Raw genomic sequence first — 26,026 nt, 5'->3', positions numbered from 1 at the left:
GGGATAGGTGTTTTTGGTGGTTCTGCAAGTTCCGTTTCCTTGTGCTCTTCTGTGAATTCTTCCACTTCCTTGCAAAGATCTTCAATTGTATCTGTATCCTGGTCAAAGTCTTCTATGTCTTCCTCATCACTCGAGTCATAGATTGGAGGTTGAGAGAAATCTACCTCCACATCATCTTCATATTCACTTGGGGAGGATTCTTCAATCTCAGAGAATTCACTTGCGGACGCAAGTTCATCACTAGGAGAACTAGACTTGTGACTATCATCATCAAGGAAATTTGCTTCTTGGATTATTCCGTTTGATTCTTCGTAAACGACTCGCCTAGATCTTCAACCAACTCTTCTTCTTGAACAATGACAGCTTCTTCCACTTGTTCTAGTACGAATTCATTCTCTGTCTTGTCCACTGGAGTCTCTAGTATTTCCTTCATGCTACGCTCTTCATCGGGCTGTCCACATGGGGCTGTGGTTGATCTTTGTATATTTGAGCGCCTAGTGGCCCATTGAATTAGTGCTTGCTCCAGTTGTTGAATGGTTGTTTGAAATTTAATTACTGTTTCTTTTAGGCGATCCTTTGCTTCGCGGTTTGCCAGACTTGGACATGATTCAAAGGAATGTGGTGATGATTGGGGACGATTAGATTGGTATTGGGGTAAGGAAGGATCATATGATGACGAATGGTGAAGAGAAGCTTGTGAGTGTGGTGGTTCGAGGTTATGTTGAAAGGATGATTCATATGCATGGGGTGGGGCTTGTTGGTAGTTACAAGGTTGTTCACCATGTCTTTCAGCTGGGTATGCATTGTAGAATGGTCTTTGTCCAGGATATCTCGGAGGGTGTTGCTGCCTAAACGGTTGATTAGATCCTCTTGGTTCCATCCATCCTTGATTGGTCTGACCTTGATGCACATTCCTGCTGTAACTTCTATTTCCTTTAACAATATTAGAACCAAACTCAAAGCGAGAGGGGTGAGAGTTCATAGTAGCAAATAAAGAGAAAAAGGAAAAACAACAATAATTAAACAAGCAAAAGAAAAATATTTACAATAACCAATAATAAGGCACACGTTAGCAGTTCCCCGGCAACGGCGCCATTTTGACGTCGGGTTTTCTACCAGTAAAGAAATTCATAGAAACGGTTGCGTTGTAGATATAGTTTCTAAACCGGCAAAAATCTCTTCGTACAAACGTGTTGGGTGTCACAAGTAACAAACCCCTTTAAAAATTGTTAACCGAGTATTCAAACCTCGGGTCGTCTTCTCAAGGAACTGCGAGGAAGTATGTTCTTATTATTGGCTATAAAGGTTGTAATCGGGGTTTAGAAGGTGAGAAGCAAGTAATTTAAATGACGAGTGAATTAAATGGCAATTAAGAATAAATAATAACTTGTAAAGCAACTTTTAGCAAGGTAGGGAAATTAGAGGTCCAACTTAGTTATCTATCTCAACAATAATGAAAGTTGAATCTAAACTCCACTTGGTCAACCTTCACCAGGGCAAAGGAAAGTCAAGGGACTAATTAAATTGACTTTCGAATCCTAATTATTTTCTCAGAAAAGGTTGGGATTATTCAAGTTCAGCTCAATTAGCAAGATAACGATTATCAATTATGTTGAGTTTAATAACTGTTGAGTTACTAAATTCTTAACCAGAACCAAAAAGGGGAAAAGTAAAATTGCTGGAATGATAAAGAAATCCTTAGACGGGAAGCAATGGTAACTTAAATCAAAGAGAACAATCATAAACTGAAAATACCTCAATTATCATTAATTTAAATAACAGTCTGTAACATGAGAGAATTCATAAATCAAATTATAATAATCAATTCAAATGTTGGAATAAATAAATAGAAGTAATACTAAAATAAAAGAACATTAAACCTGGATCCAGAGTTACTCTTAAAACAAGAAGAAATCCTAAATCCTAAAAGAGAGAGAGAGAAGATCTCCCTCTCAACTAAATCTAAATCATTGAAAGGTAAAATTATGCGAGCTCTCCTTGAATGGAAGCATTCGCACACTTTATAACCTCTGGTCTATGCTGTCTGTACTTGGATCTGGGCCAAAAAGGGCTTCAGAATTCGCTGGGGGCGTATTCTGTAATTTCTGGTGCGTGGCCTCTGTCACGCGGTCGCGTCATTTGGAGCTTTTCCTTGCCACGCGGTCGCGTCAGTCATGCGACCGCGTCATATACGTACTGATTAAGGCGCGCGGTCGCGTCAGTCATGCGGCCGCGTCGCTGCTGATTCGTGCTTGGCACGCGATCGCGTCATCCATGCGATCGCGTGGATACCAGTTTCTTTAAAGCTCCGTTTTGCTTTCTCCTTCCATTTTAGTATGTTTCCTTTTTCATCCTTTAAGTCATTCTGCCTTAGAAAATCTGAAACTACTCAACACACTAATCACGGCATCGAATGGAAATAAAGGTAATTAAAATAATTAATTTTTAAAGCTTAGGAAACATGTTTTTCACAACATGACATAATAAGGAAGGAAAAGTAAAACCATGCAATTAATGTGAATAAGTAGGTGAAGAGTTGAATAAATCACTTTAATTAAGCACAAAAGAACTCATGAAATATGGGTTTATCACCAGCCTTAGCTGTGTCATCCTTTTTGGAGGGTAAAATTGATTCAGGAATTTGTCTATTAATTGTCTCCATGTTTTTATGCTTGCTGTGGGTTGGTTATTTAACCACCTCTTAGCTTGATCTTTTACAGCAAATGGAAACAATAATAATCTGTAGACATCCTGATCCACTTCTTTATCACGTACTGTGTCAGCAATTTGTAAGAACTGTGCCAGAAACTCTGTAGGTTCTTCCTGTGGAAGACCGGAATACTAGCAATTTTGCTGCACCATGATAATGAGTTGAGGATTTAGCTCAAAGCTGCTTGCTTTGATGGGAGGTATACAAATGCTACTCCCATATGCAGCTGTAATGGGGTTAGCATATGACCCCAGAGTCCTTCTGGACTGTTCGTTTCCACTTATGTCCATGATATGAATTGATATGAATTGCAATTAAATTATTTTTTTATTTTTTATTTAATTAAAAGTGACCGAAAGTAGTAAAATAAAATAAAATTTCAAAAACTAAAAGAAAATAAAATCAAAGCAAATTAAAAACTAAATTAATTAATTAATTAAAAAGATTTTGGAATTAGCAATCAAAAAAGATATGATTGAAAATTATTTTGAAAAAGATATGATTGAGAAGATATGATTGAAGAAATTAAAAAGATTTGATTTAAAAAAAAGATTTGAAAAGATCAATTTTTAAAATTAGAATTTTGACTTGACTAAAAAAAAGATATGATTTTGAAAATCTTTGACTAATTTAATGCAAAATTTCGAAATTTATGAGTAAAATAGGGAAAAGATATTTTTTGATTTTTGAATTTTAATGAGGAAAGAGAAAAACAACAAAATGACACTAAACTTAGAAATTTTAGATCAAAATAAAGAGAACAAATAAGAAAACTTTGAATGTCAAGATGAACACCAAGAACACCTTGAAGATCAAGATGAACACCAAGAACGAATTTTTGAAAAATTTTTAAGTAAATAAAAGCACTAGGGACACCAAACTTAAAATTTTTAGAAAATCAAACACAACTTTTCGAAAATTTAAAGGAAAAACACAAAGAAGACACCAAACTTAGAATTTTAAAGATCAAGAAAGAACTAAGGACATGCAATTTCGAAAAATTAAAAGAAAATAAAATCATGCAATTGACACCAAACTTAAAATATAAAACTAAACTCAAATAAAAGACTCTAAACCAACAAAAATAAAATATTCCTAATCTAAGCAACAAGAATAACTGTCATTTGTCCAAACTCGAACAATCCCCGGCAACGGCGCCAAAAACTTGGTGCACGAAATTACAATCACACTTTTGCAGCTCCGCACAACTAACCAGCAAGTGCACTGGGTCGTCCAAGTAATACCTTACGTGAGTAAGGGTCGATCCCACGGAGATTGTCAGCTTGAAGCAAGCTATGGTTATCTTGTAACTCTTAGTCAAGATATCAATAATTCTCAGATTTGATTGTAAAAAGTAAAAGAACAAGAAATAAATACTTGTTATGCAGTAATGAAGAACAGGTTGAGGCTTTGGAGATGCTTTGTCTTCTGAATCTCTGCTTTCCTACTATCTTCTTCTTCATGCACGCAAGGCTCCTTCCATGGCAAGCTTTATGTTGGGCATCACCGTTGTCAATGGCTACTTCCCGTCCTCTCAGTGAAAATGTTCCAAATGCGCTGTCACCGCACGGCTAATCATCTGTCGGTTCTCGATCATGTCGGAATAGGATCCATTGATCATTTTGCGTCTGTCACTACGCCCAACACTCGCGAGTTTGAAGCTCATCATAGTCATCCCTTCCCAGATCTTACTCAGAATACCACAGACAAGGTTTAGACGTTCCGGATCTCAGGAATGACCGCCAATAATTCTAGCTTATACCACGAAGGTTCCAATCTTAGATTAGAAACCCAAGAGATACACATTCAAGCTTGATTGCATGTAGAATGGAGGTGGTTGTCAGGCACGCGTTCATAGGTGAGAATGATGATGATTGTCACGGATCATCACATTCGTCAGGTTGAAGTGCGAATGAATATCTTAGAATAGAAGCAAGCGTGATAGAATGGAAAACAGTAGTAATTGCATTAATTCATGAAGAACAGCAGAGCTCCTCACCCCCAACAATGGGTTTTAGAGACTCATGCCGTAGAGAATACAATATGAAACGTGTAAAGTGTCATGAGGTACAAGATGAATCACTAAAAGTAGTTTTTATAGTAAACTGGTGACCTAGGGTTACAGAAAATGAGTAAGCTAGGGTGTTTAGTGTAAAAATCCACTTTCGGGGCCCACTTGGTGTGTGCTTGGGCTGAGCATTGAAGCTTTCATGTGTAGAGACTTTTCTTGGAGTTAAACGCCAGCTTTTGTGCTAGTTTGGGCGTTTAACTCCAGTTTTTATGCTAGTTCTGGCGTTAAACGCCAGAATTCTTGAGCTGACTTAGAACGCCTGTTTGGGCCATCAAATTTCAGACAAATATGGACTATTATATATTGCTGGAAAGCCCAGGATGTCTACTTTCCAACGCAATTGAGAGCGCGCCAATTGGGCTTTTGTAGCTCCAGAAAATTCACTTTGAATGCAGGGAGGTCAGAATCTAACAGCATCTGCAGTCCTTTTTCAGCCTCTGAATCAGATTTTTGCTCAGGTCCCTCAATTTCAGCCAGAAAATACCTGAAATCACAGAAAAACACACAAACTCATAGTAAAGTCCAGAAAAGTGAATTTTAAATAAAAACTAATAAAAATATACTAAAAATATACTAAAAATAATGCCAAAAAGCGTATAAATTATCCGCTCATTAATGGACGTGCCGGCAACGCTGACCAGGGTTGACGCCAACGACGGAAGAAGTCTCCAAAGACGAGGGTTGGGTGGCGCTGAAAGCGGGTGTTGGTGGATGAGACTGAACGGTTAAAATTAGCGTAAATTAGGTTTACTATAATAATTAGGAGAAATTAGATTTAACCTTGAATAACTGGAAATGTAAACTTTTTTTAATGAAATGAGTTTTGGGGTCTAACCCAATAAAAAATGACCGGAATTAGTTGAATTTTGTTGGTTATCTAACGAAATTAAATAAAAAATATTTGATTATATAATTCGAGAAGAGAATAAAAAATTTTATTTATTTTATTTTATTTTTATATGCATCTCAGTACGGATATTATTTCCGATATCAAATTCATATACCAATTACAGGGAATAAAATTAAAATTTTCCTAATATTCTTCCATTAGATGTGTAGTATATCGTCATTCGTAATTATTTCGTTTCGCTATAATGTAAAAGAAAATATAAACGCTAAAAAATGGTAGTTTTAACCCCCACCCCCCTCCCCTAAGTTTTTCAATTAATATTAATATATTTATTTATTTTTTAAAAAATAAGTATCATTGTAATAAAACGAAAATGTTTGGTAACCAAAGAAAATCAGCTAAAAACAGTCATAACTTGTTTTATTTAGCATTCATTAATTGTTGTAATAATTAATTAATGCTAAATAAGACAAGTTCTGACTATTTTTTTGTCTACCTAACATTACCCATAAAAAAAATGTACGAGGAAAAAAAAGGTATCGATACTGACATATTGCTTATCTCAAATTATTAATTAAGATTATATTACGAAATGCAAATTTACAAATGTGCTACGAATCAAGACAAGATAATGCTATCCATGAATTGCTTTTCGTGCATCCAACTAGCTCTACCTTTTTATAGTAAGCTGTTGCAAAATATATAAAGAAAAGAATAATGCAGACCGTTCGAGAATTTGCAATAACAATATTTAGGGTCTATGAGAAAAAACAATTAAAGTAACAATAAAAAAACTGAAACAACGAAAAGGAAAGATCAGAAAGAGGGTACTTATTATTTTCTATTTTTGAAGGAATAAAATAAATAACTAGACACAAAGAGGGTTAAAGAGCAACCTAGGTTGTTGGGCAGAAATTTATTGGGAGGAATAATTCCGAACGTTGATTTCATTCATCTCTTCCATCTTTTAGCTCTTGTTACTATTTTTGTTACGAGAAAGAAAATAAAAAGGCACAGGTGAATTTTTTATAAGTAATTCATTTCACCGTTAAAAAGAAATAGTAATGTATTTTTGTTAATTTTAAAAATGTAATTGATACAATTTAAATATTAATAATTATTTTACTGTATATAATTAATTTTAAATTCTTAATAATCATTTTAAAATTTAATTCAATAATACAAAATGGGATAAAAAAGCGAAAAAAAAAGTAATAAGAGAAAGGGGTGAATAGTTTCTTAGTATCTCATTGTTTTGCTCAAATGTTAGTGCAGACAAATAAAGTTTTTGTTATTTATTTTCTTTATAACATAATGACTTCAATTATGATGTAAAATTAATTTTATTAATTTCGCACATTCTTTTCCTTTCTTTAATTAAATGGGTCATTTTCTTTTTCTTTCACACAAACCTAATTTTGCAAGATTTATAGCCATTCTAGCTGCTTAGTTATATTATTTGTTTATTTATTTTAGTTTATGATTAATTAAAATATTGTGTTAAATGAATAATTCAAAAAGAAGCGGAACTACTGTTATTTTTGCAATTGGTGGAGTCTTATCTTTTTTTAAGGGATAAGTATTGTTTTGATCCCTAAAGTTTAGGATCAAAATCAAATTCGTCCCTAATTTTATTTTTTATTTAAAATTGTCCTCAACATTTTATTTGGTATTAAAATGGGCGATTTTACCCTTATATCACAAGACAGAGAGAGAGAAGCTAGGCTGCTTCTTCATTCTTCACTTCTTCTTAGTCTCATTCAGGGAAGAGAGAGAAGCGAGAAGAGACTCAGAGAGAGAGAAGGAGAGAAAAAAAAGTCTCTCCGTCGCTGTCGTCGTGGCCGACGCCCTCCCCCTCGACCTCGCCTCGCCACGCCTCGGCTTTCCCCACGCCCTTGCTTCGCCTCGTGATGACAAGAGAATTCTTGCATAGTTTGGAATCAATCAAAGACAAGAATCAATTCGTTATTAGCATAGTCCAAACCAACAATGAATTCTCAAGATCAAATATTAAATCCAATACAAAATAACCGAGAGTAATTAAACCTCGGGTCGTCTTCCCTAGGAGTTGCAATTAAGTATACAATTATTGGCTATGGGAGGAAAATGGAGGTTTGGATGCTTGCAAGAGAGGCAAGAAATGTAAATAGCAAGAATTGAAACAAGCATGCAAGGAATTAAGAGTAAAGCAATTAAAAGCAATGCAAATGGAAATCAAATAGTAAAAAGGACCCTTGGCAAGAAGTGTGTAATCTAGGTTTTCTATCCTAGTTGTGGACCACAAACATGGCAATTATGTGAAATTAATCCCGATTAGTCAATCCTACTTGAGAATTAGTCAAAAGGGCATAATTGATCTCAATCCATAAGTCCTAGTCAACTCACTAATTACTTAGTGAAAGATTAGCATCAATGGAAACCAAACTAATTAACCATTCTCACACAATGCGGAATGGACATCCACAACTCAATTTCACCCAAACACCCAATTTCTCAACCAAGGGTGTGAAAACTAAACATGCAAGAAATCAACATCAAAGCAATTAAATGCAAAGAAAGAAAACTTCAAATGCAAGAAAACATCTTGGAAAGTAATTGAGAGCTAAGGCTACCTATCCTAGCCATTGACCACAAACACATGATGATTATGAAGAGTTAATCCTACTTAGTCAACCTTACATCGAAGATAAGTCAAATAGGCATAGCTAATTTCAATCCATAAGTCCTATGTCAACACTAATGGTCACATAGAGTCAATGGAGACCAAATCAACTAACTACTCTAATGTATCAAACAAGAATGGACATCAATGACACAAGAATCACCAAAGTCATGAATTCCAAGCCAAGAGTGAGGAATAACTAAGTGAAAACTAAGCCAAGCATTTTATCAAACACTTGGTGTGCATGAAAATAAAATAAAGTTAAATTGCATTAAAAATAAATTCTAAAATACCAAAAGTAAGGAAATGACAATAACAATTAAAGAAAGCCATAAATGACATGGAAACATAAATTGCATTAATTAAAATTAAAGTTAACAAGAGTATCCATGAACATAAAAATAGCAAAATAAAGGAAATAACAAGAGGAATTAAGAAGATAAAGACAAGAGAGTAAGAAAAAATAGAGGAAACTACATTAAAACAAGAATTAAAGTGCTGAAATTAAAAGAAAACTAAGCTAAAACCCTAATTCTAGAGAGAGGGGAGAGCTTCTCTCTCTAGAAACTAAGAGAAGAACATAACAAAAGCTAAACCTAATTGCCCCCTTGTTTCCACTTGAATTAGGGTTGAAATAGCTTCAGAAATAGATCGGACTGGGTTCTGGAGGCCCAAAAATCGCCCCAGCGATTTGCATTAATGAGCTCACGTGATTCGGGTCACATGTACACGTGGGTCACGCGTACGTATTGCCTGGCAAAAATCCATCCACGCGTACGCGTGACCCACGCGTACGCGTCGAATCCCTCTTATGCGTACGCATGCATACTTGTGCGTACGCACGGGTGCTGGAACTTCCAAACTCCATTTCTTCATGGTTTCTTCCCTTTTGCATGCTCTTTCCTTCACTTCTTCAACCCATACTTGCCTTGGAAACTTTAAATCACTCAACAAACACATCAAGGCATCATATGGAATTAAAGTGGATAAAATTTAACAATTAAAAGTCCTAAAAAGCATGTTTTCACTTTCAAGCACAATTTAGGAAGAACTCATGAAACTATGCTATTTCAATGGATAAGTGTAGGAAAAGTTGATAAAATCCACTAAAATAGAGCAAATAAATATCATGAAATGTGGATTCATCACATCCCCACACTTAAACAATAGCATGTCCTCGTGCTATACTCAAGAAGGAAACAAGGGGTATTACATTTATTCAAAGCAAGTAAACTACCTATATGCAATCTATCTACATGAATGCAACTACTTAGTCAAAATAAATCAATTTCCAAGAAAGCATATATGAACATAAGGGCTAAAGCCATCTTAACCAAGTCAAATCAATAATTGATTAGAGTTATTGAAAAGCATATACAAACTTGCAAGAAGGAGATAATCAAAGGTGAAAACATGGAAATGAGTAATTGAACCCTCACCGGATATGTATCCGCTCTAATCACTCAAATGTATAGGGTCAATTCACTCAATGCTCCTTTAATCAAGCTTTCTAAGATTTGTCTTTCATCTAACAATCAACACTTTTTTAATGTATGCTTGCAAATATCATGAGGGCTTTCCATGGGTTGTAATGGGGCTAGGGTCAAGGTAAGATTGTATTTGGTCAAGTGAGCTTAAAATTTGAATCTTTGACTAACTTAAGCTCTCGCCTAACCTACATAACAAACTATACAACTCAAAGCAATCCTAACTACCCATTCCTTACTTTTCTTACACACTCATGCATTTTATTTTTAATCACCGCTCATATGCATTGTTATTGTTACTTAACTTTGGGGCACTTTGTCCCCTTTTTATTGTTTTCTCTTTTTTTTCTTCAAACTAAAATATATATACAAAAGTGACAATGCATATGGTTTAAGCATTTGATGCATGAGTATGTACCCAATTCCCAAGATTTTCAACAAGGTACAAAAATCTACTTTTATCTCAACCAAAGTTCCCAAACTTTTTCACACTTAGATGATACACACTCTCACTAACCTAAGCTAATCAAAGATCCAAATGAAGGATATTTATTGTTTTTCACTTTAAGGCTAGTAATGTGCTAACTTTAAGAACAAAAAGGGGATTGAAATAGGCTCAAAGTTGGTTAACAATGGGAGACAAAAGGGTAGGCTATTTGGGATAAGTGAGCTTAATAAAAAGATGGCCTCAATCATATAAATGCATATATACATCAAACAATGGACATAAAGAATCAAACAAATCAAAGATTGTAATCATAAAAAGAGAATAACACACACAAGAATGAAAATAGTGGTTAATATGATGTAACCACAAAATTAGGCTCAAAACTCACATGCTTATGTGTTCATAACTCAAAAACATGTTCCACAATATATTTTCAAGCAAGTATCAATCAAAAAGTTCCAACACAAATCAATTAGGATGTCAATGCCCCATCAAGAATATTTTTCTTGGAAGATTTTCATTATATTAACTAAGCTTATTATGTATATGCAAAGAAATTCAATAGACTAAGAGAGAATGTAATTAGGGTACTAAAATATATACAAACCAAGAAAGAAAATGCAACTAAGAATTCAAAAAGAAGATGAAAGTGTTAGGATTAGAGTATGTCACCCAAGATTGCCAATTGGTGATGACCTCCCTACACTTAAGGGTTTGCACGGTCCTCCGTGCACTTAAAGGTGAGCAACGGGGGGTATAGTGACTTCAGATTGCCACCTTTAGCTGGTGGATCAATCGGCTGCTGCGTGCTCTTTCTCCCGCTCCCTTTGTTGCTTATGATGAGTCATTCATGAAAAACAGAAATAACACCGTAAGACAAGTAAATGAAAAGAAAATAAGGATGCATGGATTGTTGGAATGAGGTAATAATCACTAAAATGAGTGAGTGAATAAGCTTGTGACATGAATAAAACAAGTGTGTGTATGTGTTCTAACCCACGCAACTTAGAATACACACACTGGCATGGAAAGCGATGTCACAATTGCACAAAGAAATCATGCACTTCACTCATTGTAGTGTGCTTGAGATACTTTAAAAGAAACTTGGAAGTTAAGATAAACTAACAAGCAATAAAGAGGCATGAAAGCATTCAAGCAAGTATTAGGCAATTGTGAATTGGATAATGAAGCAACACCTAAATGACAAGAAGTGGAAAACATGACGAGCATAGTCCACAAAGCTTAAAAGCTCAAAAAATGTCACTAGGTAAGCTTATGATCTAGTTCCACAATTCCTAATTTCAATGCATCAAATAGGTGACTTAAATAAAAATCAATCATAACAAGCATCACCTAAAAAAATGCATCAAGAAAAGAACAAATTGCATAACTTAGATAATGAAATCAAAATACATGGTGATCAAACATGCAATTTAGAAATCTAACAAGCATTCTCAAAGGCAATGTTATGAGTACTTGGTATTGACAAAATTAATTATGAAGAACCCAACACCAAGCAACAATTTACAATCTCAATAAATAGTAACAACAATAATAATTCAGCAGCAATATCTCAATACAATCAACAAATCAAGTCAATTATCTAACACTTAGCATCAAAATAGAAAATTAAACTAACAAAGCTAAATAACTAACTAACTAACTAACTAAAGGTGAGTGTCGTTGGCCGTGAAGTATAGTGGTGGGTTGTGGTTGAAGAAGGGAAAGAAGAGAAGAGAAGAGAAAAGAAGAGAAGAAGTAGAGAGAAGAGAAGAAAAGAAGTATAGGAGATGAAAATAGGGGTGTACGTACGCACAAAGGGCTGTGCACACGCACAGAGGGTCACGCGTACGCATCAGAGACACGTGCGCGAGGTGTGGCAAAAAATGGGCATCGGTGCATTTGCGTCGGGGATGCGTGCGCGCGAAAGGGCAAAAATACAAGGTGACGTGTACGCGTGGGTCAGGCATACGCGTCGATGGAAAAACTGAAGTGGGGTGTGCGTTCGTACTATGCATTCAAACACTGCGAACAGAGGCCATGTTTTAAGGTGTGCGTGGGCACAAATATTTTTTTTTGGGGTTGAATCATGTGTGTGCACGCACACAGGTCCGTGCCTGCGCACAAAGGCTAAAAGGGATATAGGTTCATGTGCACAGGCTGTGCTGGCACTGTGAACAGAGGGCATAACAATGAGTGTGCGTACACACAGGTCGGTGCGCACGCACAGGAAGTAGAAAATAGAAGTTGTGTGCGCACGCACAGCTGTGTGCATATGCCAAGGTTGCGAAAACCGGACCGGTCAATAAACCGGTAAGTTCACTGGTTCAATGGTTTAATGGTTCGACCAGGGTTCAACCAGTTTAATTAAATATTATATAAAATTATTAAAAAACTTATATATAATTTTGAATATATAAATTCAATAATTTCTAGCTTAATAAAATTCAAAATTTTACAATTTCAAATCATAAATTATCCATAATTTAATATTAGAAGTTCACAAATGACTTCAAACATCGAAGTTCATAACGAAAAATAACCAAAACTCAAATAATAACAAACACATAATGTTCTACTATCACAAGAAACATTAACAAACAAGCTTTCAACTAATCAAAGGTATCTTATCAAAAATCATAATTATCATTTATTTGTTATTTCTAATGTATGTAATGATTGATGTTGCAATAAAAGGTAAATTGAATCAAAGCACGAAACGACATATGAAAAGAAAAGAAACAATGACAAGGAAAAAAAAGACACCAAATGGTGAAATTGAGTAATAGAAATAGGTCTGTGTTGCAGATGAAAGGGAAATACCACAAAACATGGATAAGTGAATGAAATGAACTAGAATACAGACTGACAACAACACCAATAACAAATTTGGACAGCTAAAACACTAAAATTAAGAATAATTAAGGTTCAACATAATGGCCCCAGAAGCCATATCTCCCCCCAAACTAAATCACTATTCAACACACAGAAAATCAGAAATAACAAATAAATGATAAATCAACAGACAATAATCTCAGAAAATCCAATTAATCAAGTGCTAAATGCCTAAACACTAAACCAGCAAGCAGACGCCAAGGAGATGGCTAATCAGTGCTTACCGATTAACACAGAGAAGGCGAGGGTGGCGAGGAGGAACACGAGCGATGGAGGATTGATGAACGGGAATATTTGTATACCGGTTAGAAATTAGTAATGAATCCAATCGTGAGTATAGTCTAACCAACACGCAAATATTACATCAAACAATTCTAAAATCTATGACCGAGAGTATTGATCCCGGGTCGTTCTCCCTAGGAATTGCCTTAGAATGCACATCATTGATTAAAAATTCTTTTGTGGTTTTGATAGTTGTTGCAAGAATTCAAGCTAATAAAAGTAAACAACAATTAATCGAGATAAAAGCCTTGGCTAAGGGGTAATTATTGGAAGTTCCATCATTATAGTTTCCTTCAATTGTGGTAAGAGTTGATTATTGCTTCACTTAGTTAACCCCCTAATAATGGAGGAAAGTCAAGTGAGAGTAACTAACTTGAGTCACAAGTCCTAGTCTCACCCTAGGGAAGTCTAGCTTTAGTACACTCCAAGTCGATTAGCAATTCTCAATTCCTAGTCAACAACTGATATTCACTACTCAAGTGTCTCCAATAACACAACCCCTAAGCCAAGTGAGAGAAATCTACTCCATAGCTAGGGTTGTCATTATCACAAACAATTGGTAGGCAATCATATAAGACATGATGTAGTTGAGAGAACAAAATTGAATTAAAGCTATCTAATCCAAACAATCTTCAACAAATCAAGAAATTGAATGAAATTCCTCAATTTATTAATCACAATTTAAGGTAGCAAAGTCACAAATCTAGATCTAAGAGATTGAATCAAAAGAGCATTAATTGAGAGTAGAAGAAGAGTAGATCTACAACTTGTATCAAAGTAAAAGTGAATTAGCAATGGATCTCACCAAGAAATCAAAGGAGAATTGCAATGGAGAAAGTGAAATCCTAGAGAAGTTGGAGTTTCTCTCTCTAAAAACAAAATGTAACTAACTACTCAAAATATCTAGAGTTATGACTAATTGTCCTAACCCCTCTAATCCTTGGTCTTCTTAAGCTTTTCCCTCCAAAATTCAGCTCCAAAACTGGGCCTGGAATCCCCTGAAATCGCTGGTCACGTTTTCCTTTTAAAAAATTACGTGCGCACATCGGCGCGTACGCGCACAGTACGCGTACGCGCCCCTGGGATTTTTTGCGACCTACGCGCAGGCGTACGGTGCGCGCACGCTTCATAGAAAATATGGCCCAGGCATATAAGTGCGCTGGCTTCTCATTCGGCTCCACTGAGCCGGCCCTAGGGGTGCTCATCCGCGCGGACGCGCATGGTGCGCACGCACGCCCATGCCCAAACTTCAAAACTTTAATTTATTCCATGCTCATTCTACTCATGCATGCTTCCTTCACTCCTCTTAACCATTTTTGCCCTATAACTTCTGAAGCCACTTAACAAACGGATCAAGGCATCAAATGGTAATAGAGGAGGATTACAATATATCAATTTTTTATGCAAAAAAAGCATGTTTTCATCTATGAGGCAAAGTAGGGAGAGGAACACAAAATCATGCAGTTTTATATGAATAAGTGTGGAAGATCATTGATAAAACCCTTAAAATCTACACATGATAAACCCTAAAAATGGGGTTTATCAACCTCCCCACACTTAAAGTATAGCATGTCCTCATGCTAAAAGGAAAGCAAAAGACCAAAGGATCACAAGAGAGTGAGACTCATGGGATGCAACCTACCTACATGAATGCAACTAGGGTGTGTGCTACTGTCTACTTGGTCAAGAGCAATTCAATCTTCCTAGGACACACACACACACACACACACACACACACACACACACACACACACACACACACACACACAGATATATATATATATATATATATATATATATATATATATATATATATATATATATGCGCATATATATGCGCATAGGGCAAGATGATGGGCAATGTATGAACTCTACCAATTCTAGTTATCAATAGTGAAATATGCATAGCTTGCATGAAGAACGCTTGCAAGAGCCGGGAACAAGGAATCGAGCTTCGAACCCTTCACCGGAAGTGTTTACACTCTATTCGTTCAGTGTATAGGGTTGATCACTCAATCCTCCCCTATTTCATGCTCTTCCAAAATTTGTTCTTCTTCTAACAATCAACAATTATTCTATGCATGCATACATATATCATGAGGTCTTTTCTTTGGTTGTAATGGGGTTAGGGTTAAGGTAGGGCTATATATTTGGTTAAGTGGGCTAGAGGTTGAATCCTTTGATTAACTTAAGCTCCCCTCCTAACCTATATATCATCCTATACAATTATGTACTAACCTAACTACCCACTCCTCACTCTTCCACATACTCATGCTTTCACTTTTGATTATTATACATATGCATTTATTTGTCTTTGAGTCTTACTTTGGGACATTTTATCCCCTTTTATTGCTTCTCTTTTTCTTCTTTATATATATATATTTTTTTTCTTTTTCTTTTTCTTTCTCTTTTTTTCCAAACTATGTACAAGAATATTAATGCATAAGGTCTATATATTTAAAAGATCACATGAGTATGTATCCACTTCCTTATATTTTTAACAATAACATGCTTTTACCTCAACCGATGCTCCCTCTCATTTTCCCACAATGGCACACACGCACTAGCCTAAGCTATTCAAGGATTCAAATAAGGACATTCATGGTTTTTCACTTTTGGCTTGTGATGTGCTAAAATTAAGAATAAGTGGGTTAAGCGTAGGCTCAAAATTGGTTGCAAAGGTTGTTATAAGGTAAGGTCATTTGGGTAAGTGGCTAAGTGAATCGATGGCCTCAATCATGTACATGCATTCATACATATAACAATGGACATATAGAGTCAAACAAATTAAGGATCACAATCATAGAGAGAGAACAATGCACACAAGAAGGGAAGTAAGTGGCTAGAAGATGTAGCCACGCAATTAGGCTCAAGACTCACTGGCTTGTGTTCTTGGCTCAAAATCCATGTTCCAAATTACATTCTTCAAACAAGCTTAGCATTAAAAATTTTCAAAATTTTCAAAATTGGTAGGGTTGCCCTAAAGTTCTAGCTTCCTAGGAAAAAAAAGTCATTACTCTAACCAAGTGGACTTATTAAAAGATAACTAGCAAGCAAAGGATGTCAAAAAAATAAAAAACCTAATATGCAATCTATCCTAATTAATAAAAGGGATTTAAAATTTATTCGGGTGTTACCTTTGAAGATCGGTCGGCCGACCGACCTCCCCACACTTAGAAGTTGGCACGGTCCTCCGTGCCTTGAGTGAGACGTAGTGGTTGATCGGCTTCCGAGTGTCCATCATTATCTCCATTATCACTATCTTCATTATCGGTGCCGGTGGATGTGGAAATATCCGGTTCTTTCATAGGTGGTGCTAAGCAACTTAGAAACTTCTTGACAAAAGTGTATCGGCGTTGGTTGCGCCGCTCATGACGATCAAGCTTCTTGTGGAGGTCCTCTATGCGTTGAATGGATGATTTTGGTGATGCGGTTGAGGTGGTGGGAATGCTCGTGGGGATGGCCAAGTTTGGGTCCTCGGTGTCCGTCGGAGGGTAGAGATATCTCCCATTTGGAACAACAATGCCGTCTATCGGGATCATGGCCCTCCGGTCCTTGGTCTCTCGGGGGACACCGGCTGTGGCAACTAAGTCGGTCACTAGAGCGGGAAAAGGTAGGTTCCCCTTAGCGTGGATGCGGCCCATAGCTTGGTAAATGAGACGGGGAATATGAACCAGTCTCTCTGTGAGGATACACCAAACCAACGAGGCTAAATCGGCAATGATAGATGAGCCATGGGTGCTTGGGAGCACATAATGGGCTAGAATTTGGGCCCATGCCTGAGCCTCTCTAGTGAGAAAACGTGGGTCAATGCCCTTGGGCCTCGGCCTCATCCTCGCTCGAATCCAGAATGATTCAGGTATAGCAATGACCTTGAGGATGGCATTCCAATCAAACTCATATTCGCACCGTGTCGACAAAATCTCTTGATATGCATCAATCCCCTCCGCTAACGGTCCGGTCTTAAGCACACTTTGGATGGCCTCCTCTGTGACGGGAACTTGTCTTCGGCGCACAAATACCGATGTGAGGGATGAGGAGTGGTAATTGGTGTAAAATTCTATCACCAAAGATAAGTTTGCTTCCCATGGCTTTCTCAATAGGAACTCCCATTGCTGCTGCTCGATATGGGGCATGACAAGAGGGATGACATGAGTCGGAGGGGCTAGAAGGGGCTCCGCATGATAGTTCCTTACTTTGATCATGGGATAGGCAAGTTCACAATAGCGGTTGGGGAACTTGTTTGGATCCCTAGCCAGATTGTCCTTTTCCAAGACATCAATGTTAGCAATGCTCCTTGTCTTGTTGAGGAGGGGCTTGGCTCTAGGTGCTTGTTGTGCTTTTCTAGTGGACCGGGGAGGTGCCTTCTTGGATGCCTTCCTTTTGTCTTTCTTGATGACCATCCTAGAAAAGAGAGAAAGGTGGGAAAAATTAAGCACAAAGGGAAGGCATCCAAGAGAGACAAGAGATAATACTCATGCAAGTGATAAAGGATAAGAGAATAAGTGGCTTAGATACATGACAGCCGCAACACGTAACTAAGGCAACAATGAAAACCATGGCTAATCACTAGCATGTGATGTAAGAGTGGTATATGCATGCAAACATGAAGCATGAGAAGCATGCACTCTTAACGTCAATAACAAGAGGTGAGTGTCTAGGGCTGAGCATGTAGAAATGAAACAAGAAGTAAGCTCAATGCACATATGAATAAGCAAGTGAGTGAGAGAGAACACTAAAATAGAAGATACTAAGTCAAGGTAACTCCAAAAATCATGCGGGTCTTCCATCAAACACTTGGTGTGCATCCCTTTGTATGACAAAAATGAACACTTGGTGTGCATCCCAGAATTTGCACAACTCTCTGGAAAACGACACAGGAGCTGCGAATGTGTATGGGCGCGTACGCGCAAAGTGCGCGCACGTGCGCCCCTTTTTTTTTCAGAGACATGAAGAATGCCTAATTGTCATGAATTTAGTGGTTAAACAAGTCAAAGGGGTCAAAAGCACCCAAAACTCAATGTAAAACCCAAAGATGGGGTGTTCTTCTACCACACAATCAATTCATCCTTGGAGAAATCAATGCAAATCTTTATGAACAAGTTATCTAAGGTATGCATAATCGAATCTAGCCAAACAAAACTATAGCTAAGCAATCACAAAATAATGAAGAATTCAAGAATTATATACAAAAGGGTAAAAAGGATAGATCTCACCATGGTGGGGTGTCTCCCACCTAGCACTTTTGTTTAATGTCCTTAAGTTGGACTTTCACTAGCTCATTGTTCTTTGCCAAGAAGTGCATCTTCCAAGAGAAATACCTCAATCTCCTTGTTGCTCTTCATTTGCTCACAATGATACAACTTGAGACGGTGCCCATTGACCTTGAAGATATCCAGACTTGAGGGAAGGCGCAAATGGTAAACCCCATAGGGTTCCGCCTTCTCTATTTGATATGGGCCATCCCATTTTTACCTTAGTTTTTCGGGCAACAATCTCAATCTAGATTTGTAAAGGAGGACTAGATCGCCGGCTCTAAATTCTTTATCTCTTATGTTCTTATCATGCACGGCTTTCATTTTCTCCATGTAAAGTCTAGAGTTCTCATAAGCTTCAAGCCTCAAACATTATAACTCCGCTAGTTGTAGCTTCCTCTCAACTCCGGCTCCACCCAAACTCGGATTGCACTCCTTAATGGCCCAATACGCCTTGTGCTCTATCTCCACCGGTAAGTGGCAAGCTTTGTCATACACCAACCGAAAGGGGCTCATGCCAATTGGCGTTTTATATGCCGTTCGGTAGGCCCATAATGCGTCGGTAAGCTTAGCACTCCAATCTTTCTTATTGGGCTTCACAATTCTCTCCAAGATGCGTTTAATCTCCCGATTGGAAACCTCAGCTTGGCCATTTGTTTGTGGGTGGTGGGCCGTAGCTACTTTATGCATGATGCCATATTTTTTCATTAGCCCTTCCATTCTCTTTTTGCAAAAATGTGACTCTTGGTCACTCACGATTGCTCGTGGCGACCCAAATCTACAAATGATGCTATTCCTCACAAAGCAAAGGACCACATTAGAATCGTCCGTCCGGGTAGGTATCGCTTCCACCTATTTGGACACATAATCAACGACAAGTAGAATGTAGAGAAAACCAAATTTGGGAATGGCCCCATGAAGTCGATTCCCCACACATCAAAAATCTCACAAAATAGCATGGTTTGTTGGGGGATTTTATCCTTCTTGGAGATATTACCAAATCTAATGCATTGAGAACAAGATTTACAAAAATGAGAAGAGTCCTTGAAAAGAGTTGGCCACCAAAATCCACAATCTAGGATTTTTCTTGCCGTTCTTTGGGGTCCAAAATGGCCTCCTCCTTCGGAGGAGTGGCAAGCTTCCAAGATTGAGTGGAATTCGGTTTGTGGAATGCACCTCCGAATTACTTGATCCGCCCTATATCTCCAAAGGTATGGGTCGTCCCACACATAGTATTTGGATTCACTTTTTAGCTTATCCCTTTGATGTTTGGAGAGATTAGGAGGGAAGGAGCGAGATACCAAGTAATTTGCGATTAGCGCATACCAAGGAATGATTTCCGAGATTGCATGCAAGCCCTCAAAGGGAAAAGAATCATTAATAGGAGTGGTATCGCCTTTAGTGTGTTCAAGGCGACTTAAGTGGTCCGCCACTAGATTTTGCGTACCACTCCTATCCTTAATTTCCAAGTCAAACTCTTGCAATAATAAAACCCATCTAATCAATCTCGGTTTGGATTCCTTCTTAGCAAACAAATACTTTAACGCCGCATGATCCGAGTACACTACCACTTTTGAACCAAGTAAATATGCTCGGAACTTGTCCAAGGCAAAGACTATGGCCAATAGTTCTTTTTCGGTGGTAGTGTAGTTGGATTGGGCTCCATCTAGTGTTTTTGATGCATAGGCTATGACATATGGAATCTTACCCTCGCGTTGTGCTAACGCGGCTCCCACGGTAAAATTTGAAGCATCGCACATTATTTCGAATGGCCGACTCCAATCCGGCCCTCGCACGATGGGAGCTTAGGTCAATGCTACCTTGAGCTTATCAAAAGCCTCCATGCATTCCTTGCTTAGATCAAACTCAATGTCCTTTTGCAACAACCTTGAGAGAGGCAATGCTACCTTACTAAAGTCCTTTATAAACCTTCGATAAAATCCTGCATGTCCAAGGAAAGAACGTACTTCCCTCTCGGAGGAGGGGTAAGGCAAGCTAGATATAACATTAATCTTTGCTGGATCTACGGAAATACCATCTTTGGAAACAATATGTCCTAAAATAATGCCTTGCTTAACCATGAAATGACACTTCTCAAAATTCAAGACAAGGTTAGTTTTAGTACATCTTTCCAAAACTTTTTCAAGGTTATCCAAGCAATGATCAAAAGAATCACCATATACCGTGAAGTCATCCATAAATACCTCCATACATTGCTCTAGAAAATCCGCAAATATGCTCATCATGCACCTTTGAAAAGTTGCCAGTGCATTGCATAAGCCGAATGGCATACGCTTGTAGGCATAAGTTCCAAAGGGGCAAGTAAATGTTGTTTTTTTGTTGGTCCTCTAGAGCAATGTGTATTTGAAAGTACCCCAAATAGCCGTCTAGAAAGCAATAATGGGATTTACCGGATAATCGATTGAGCATTTGATCTATAAACAGAAGTGAAAAATGATCTTTTCTAGTGGCCGAGTTCAACCTTCGGTAGTCTATGCATACTCGCCAAGAGTTTTGCACCCGTGTTGCTATGAGCTCCCTGCTTTCATTCTTGATTGTGGTTACCCCGGACTTCTTTGGCACAACTTGAATGGGACTCACCCATTCACTATCCGAAATGGGGTAGATGATGTTCGCCTCGAGTAACCGTGTTACCTCCTTCTTGACAACCTCCAAAATGGTAGGATTCAATTTTCTTTGAGGTTGTCTTACGGGCTTCGCTTCTTCTTCCAAAAAGATCCAGTGCTCACACACTTGGGGACTTATCCCCACTAGATCCGCCAAACTCCACCCTATTGCCCTTCTGTTCTTCCTCAAAACACATAACAATTTCTCTTTTTGTTGAGGATTTAGTTACCTTGCTATAATCATCGAGAACTTGTGGGCTTCATCAAGGTATGAGTACTTTAGGTGGGGCAGTAGTGGCTTCAATTCTAGCTTTTGCTCTTGGGTTGTCACTTGAACTTCTTCACTTGGGTCTTCACTATTTTCTTCAATCATATGTTTCTCATCTAGCTTTGCATAATGCACTTTGGCCACAATGGTGTCAATCAAGTCACACCGGAATATGGAGTGGTTCTGCGGTGGGTGCCTCATTGCTTCTTCTAGGATAAAACTTACAACTCTCCCATTTATCTCAAATGAGTAGGTTTCTGAATGGGCATCCAACTTGAATATAGAGGTCCTCAAAAATGGCCTCCCAAGTAGGATAGACGATGTCCTTTCGGCTTTACTTGGTGGCATCTCAATGATATGGAAATCAATTAGAAATATAAAACCCTTTATGTTGACCAACACATCCTCCGTAATACCCGTCACGGTTATTATGCTTTTGTCCGCCAAGACAAACCTAGCCGCCGACCGCTTCAACAGTGGGAGCTTCAATGTATGATAAACAGAAAGAGGCATAATGCTAACGCATGCACCAAGGTCACACATACAATCAATGAATTGGACTCCATCAATGACACAAGAGACTAAACAAGGGCCCGGATCAACACACTTTTCCGGAATGGCTCCCATTAAAGCCGAAATAGAACTCCCTGAATGGTTTCTAACTCATGAATTCTATCTTTGTTCATACACAAGTCCTTAAGAAATTTCGCATATTTAGGCACTTGATGTATAGCATCAAAGAGAGGGATAGTTACCTCCACTTTCTTGAACATTTCCACCATTTTTGGGTCAAGTTCTACATGCTTCTTAGCCTTTCTTGCCAATGTAGGAAAAGGGATTGGTTGAGCCACTTCCTCTAAGACTTGCTCCTTTCTAGGGGCTTCACTCCTTGGTTGAGGGTCTTCCACTTCAACTATCACATGTGCTTCCTCCTCCTCTTCAATTTCTTCTATCTCAACCCCATCCTCCTCTTGAGCAACTATCATTGGGCTAGGTGCCTTTGAGCCCTTCTCTTTCAATTGAATTCCGGACCTCAAGGTTATGGCGTTGATGCCACCCTTGGGGTTAGATAGAGGTTGAGAAGGTATGGCACTAGAGTTTGGAGCTTGAGGGGTGGAAGTGGAAGGTGGCTCCATGCAAGCAATGAGAGCTTGAAGGGTGGAAGTAAGGCCATTGAGACTTGAGTTGAGTGTATTTTGGAGTTTTTTTTTGCCCTTGGAGTATGGATCGGAGTGTGTCATCTTGATTCGGAGAGGTGGAGGGATAGGTGATTTGTGGTGTTTGTGATTGGTTGGGTGAAAGTGGTTGTCTATGAGGTGGTATGTAGGTTTGATAGTTCCTTCCTTGGTTTGGTTGTTGGTTTGGAGGGTTTTATAAGTATCGGTTTTATGGAGTGTTGTTGTTCCATCTTTGGTTGCCTCTATTGTCCCTACCTCCTTGTTGATAATTGTCCCGCCAACCTTGGTTGGAGCTATCCCTCCAACCTTGATTAGAGTTGTTACTCCCTTGGTTATAGTTGCCTCCTTGTTGGAGGTATCCTTGGTTGTAATTTCTCCCTTGTGAATGGTATCATTGATTAACACGTTTATAGTAGGAGCGATCATAAAAGTTGTGGGTAGCCGCTAGAGTGTTATCTTCTTGGAGACTTGGACATTCATCTGTGTAATGGGAGTAGCATGAGCAAATGCTACACACTTTTTGGGGGACCAATTGTTGGCTTTGTTGGTGTTGAGGGGAGGGTGAAGGTTGTGGTTGATTCACTTGGAGTTGCGTTAGACCTTCGGGACTCGCCCTGGATCTCCGAATAGCCTCACCTGAAACTGGTAGACACACTGAGCCACCACGTACCCCTCTCGCCCGTTGTATGCTATGGATGGTCACACTAGCCCCTCGATGGCATGGCGGGATTTCCCATTGACAGTTCCTGAGGTCATTCTTTTGGGAGATCCTTAATCCTGGAAAGAAGGAAAGGCATCAATCCAGACCGGCAGCACCCGAAAGGGAGTCTTAGCTTTACGGCCGGGGGCAGGGCTCTCTCATAAGATTGATTGGCCTTTTCATTCAAGCAGGAATGAGAGCCGATTCGAGATTGCCCTGAAAGGCAACTAGTCTTTAGGTTAGGGAATAGCAAATTGCTCTTTTTTCGAACGAAATCAAATAGTCAATCCCTCAACCACGGACAGAGACTAGGCTGCACCTTCTTCCTTCCGCTTATAGATTGACAGTCTCAGTCTTAGTCACCAAGTCGAGCAGGAAAGACGAACATCCGGTCATAGATCGGTAACAAAGCTAGTCTTTTCATCGCATTGGATTCCTATAGTAAACGTCACCAATCCTACTCTACTACTCAAGTAAAGCTGGAGGAACAAGGGCAGATGAACAGCTTTCACAAACCTGTGCTGTGCCAAAACAAAGGACTGAAGCTGGATCGAGCTGCATTTAGGCAAATCGGTTAGCAAATCAATCAGGTGGGAAGCTAAAGCACGAAAGCATATAGGTGGGATTCACTTCTGATTAGTGTCATTCATTCTCGGAAAGAGGCAAGATAGCCTTCGAAAAGACGAAAAGAAAGTGTTGAAGCCAGTCATTTCGATTAACATTCTTGATCTTGGAGTGTCACTCCGGGTTGACATTTCTAATCAACTAGTGGTTGGTGCCAGTCACTCACATTTCAACTCTATCTATCCAGGCCAGGGGAAAGTACTAAAGAAAGTAAAGGATGCCAGAAATCGTCTTCAATCTATCTGGAATCACTCACTCACGAGGGGTTCTTTTGAAAGCACCCTTTCTTTCTTAAAGCTTCAGCTACTCTTTTCGCCGCCTTAAAGGTAAAGGAAAGCCAAAGCTGACATTACAGCTTGTCGCTCTTCGAGCGGAGGGCAGGATCTAACTTCCTAGTCTCGATTGTTGTAAGGGTTAAGCTAAAAGGGGCTTTCAAGGCTCTCGTCCCCTCGGTATTCCAACTGGGTCCTCAAATGCCAGGTTCTGGACTCCATCCTTCTCGTATGAACTGCCCAAACAACGCTCGGGATGACAGACACACTTCGGACGGAGATGCTTTTTGTACGGGATCTATTGGTTCAGAAAGAGAGCTACTAAAAGGTAAACATTTTCCCCGATCCCAGATCAAGAACAAAGTCCTAAACAAAGTCTTTCTCCTCACCGACAAAGCAGAGTGCTAATTCCGATCAAAACAACCCCGAAGATAAGATGCTATATATAAGATTAAGTGTGGATCTATTCCAATAGTTTCTGGTAAGCCTGATAGAGCACAGTTGGTAACAAGGCGAAGCCGTGCCTGAAAGTGAGTTCCTTGTTTTTCTGTTCTTTCTTTTCTTCCCTATGTGCCCCTTGCGTATAAAGAGAACATTCTCCACGCTTAAGTAGCTAAGACGCCATCAGGAGAAGTGGGAGATGGTCTGTTTAACTGTAGTTTCATCCTGTAAGGGAGTCTTCGACTTCGAGCACACCTACACCTGGGTGGTTCATATCCTATTTCTTGAAAGAGAGAGTGGTACTTTCATCCATGACCGGGTGGGTATGGTCTCTCTTCCCGAGCATCTTCTTCCTTCATGGAAGACAGGGCAAACCAATCTATCATACAGATCTGGCAGGTATCCATTGAAAGAAAATCCTTGCTGTATTGCCTTTTTTTTTGCAAGGTCAAGACCACAAAAACCAAGGGCATGGGGAGGATGATACTGAGTCTTCCGTCGCCTCTACCAATATGGTCAAAATTGATGAAAAAGATTCTGCAAGATCGAATGTAGAGGAAATGGAAACTTGATGAAAAGTCTTCTAGATTATCATGTTTGCTTTTGCGAAGACCGATTCTTGAGCTTCCGATGTTCCTAAAGAGCTAAAGGTGATGTGGTACTTTAGATAAGGATACCCTAGAATATTGGAGTAAAAAGAATCCTGGTGAAGACAAGGTCTAAGTGTTTTGGGGTGATAGAGTTGAGGTTGAAAATGAAGCTACTGATGTAAACCAGAGCTCTGGTGATTCAGATTTGGCATTTAGAAAGCAGATAGAGGAATTCAAGGCTTCGATTAAAGCATCAAAAGACGGGATCACTATCACCCTACGTGACTGACTTTAAGAGCTTCGGTATATAGAAATGAATTCTTTATCCAATTTAATATTCAATTGAAATTTATTTAACTTTCCCCAAGCACCCTCTTCCGCCCAATAACAAGAGAAAAGGGGTCCCAGCGTAAGGAGCCACTCCTCTCCCTCCTTAATGGCTCGAGCAGGACGAGCAATCTCCGGTTTCGTAGTACTACTATCGAGGCGGGCTAGCCGGACTCTCAAACCCAGACCCCTCATAGAGAGTCAAGTCGAGACCAAAGGCGAGTTCCCCCATGAAGTCTGGACTGCCCCTCCCCGTCAGAGGAGTCTTATTTACCTCAAAGATATGGATCGGTCAACCGCTGCAGGGGAAAGAGAAACAGATGGGAAATGAGCATATCA

The 26,026-nt window shown here is 38.7% G+C and overlaps 1 protein-coding gene across 1 annotated transcript; it reads right to left on the bottom strand.

Moving 5' to 3' along the window:
- Window positions 1-19,032: 19,032 nt before the first annotated feature.
- Window positions 19,033-22,068, bottom strand: LOC112757331 (uncharacterized). The gene is made up of 2 exons (XM_025805923.1): window positions 21,619-22,068; window positions 19,033-19,512 (listed from the first exon to the last, which is right to left on the bottom strand). The coding sequence occupies exons 1-2, from the start codon at window positions 22,066-22,068 to the stop codon at window positions 19,033-19,035; spliced, it is 930 nt and encodes a 309-aa protein (XP_025661708.1).
- Window positions 22,069-26,026: the final 3,958 nt, after the last annotated feature.

This window comes from Arachis hypogaea, chromosome 16 (genome assembly GCF_003086295.3).
Source record: "Arachis hypogaea cultivar Tifrunner chromosome 16, arahy.Tifrunner.gnm2.J5K5, whole genome shotgun sequence".
Taxonomy (NCBI): Eukaryota; Viridiplantae; Streptophyta; class Magnoliopsida; order Fabales; family Fabaceae; genus Arachis; species Arachis hypogaea.
The sequence above is the reverse complement of the archived record's forward strand: the minus strand, read 5'-3'. Positions and strand labels throughout refer to the sequence as shown.

What these genes read in the sequence shown, in the direction of transcription:
- LOC112757331 (XM_025805923.1), bottom strand. Translation starts at nt 22,068, where the DNA reads ATGCCTCTTTCTGTTTATCATACATTGAAGCTCCCACTGTTGAAGCGG. An exon ending in ACCCAAGTGAAGAAGTTCAA is followed by an intron (nt 19,513 to 21,618) that starts GTGACAACCCAA and finishes GTGTCCAAATAG; the next exon opens with GTGGAAGCGATACCTACCCG.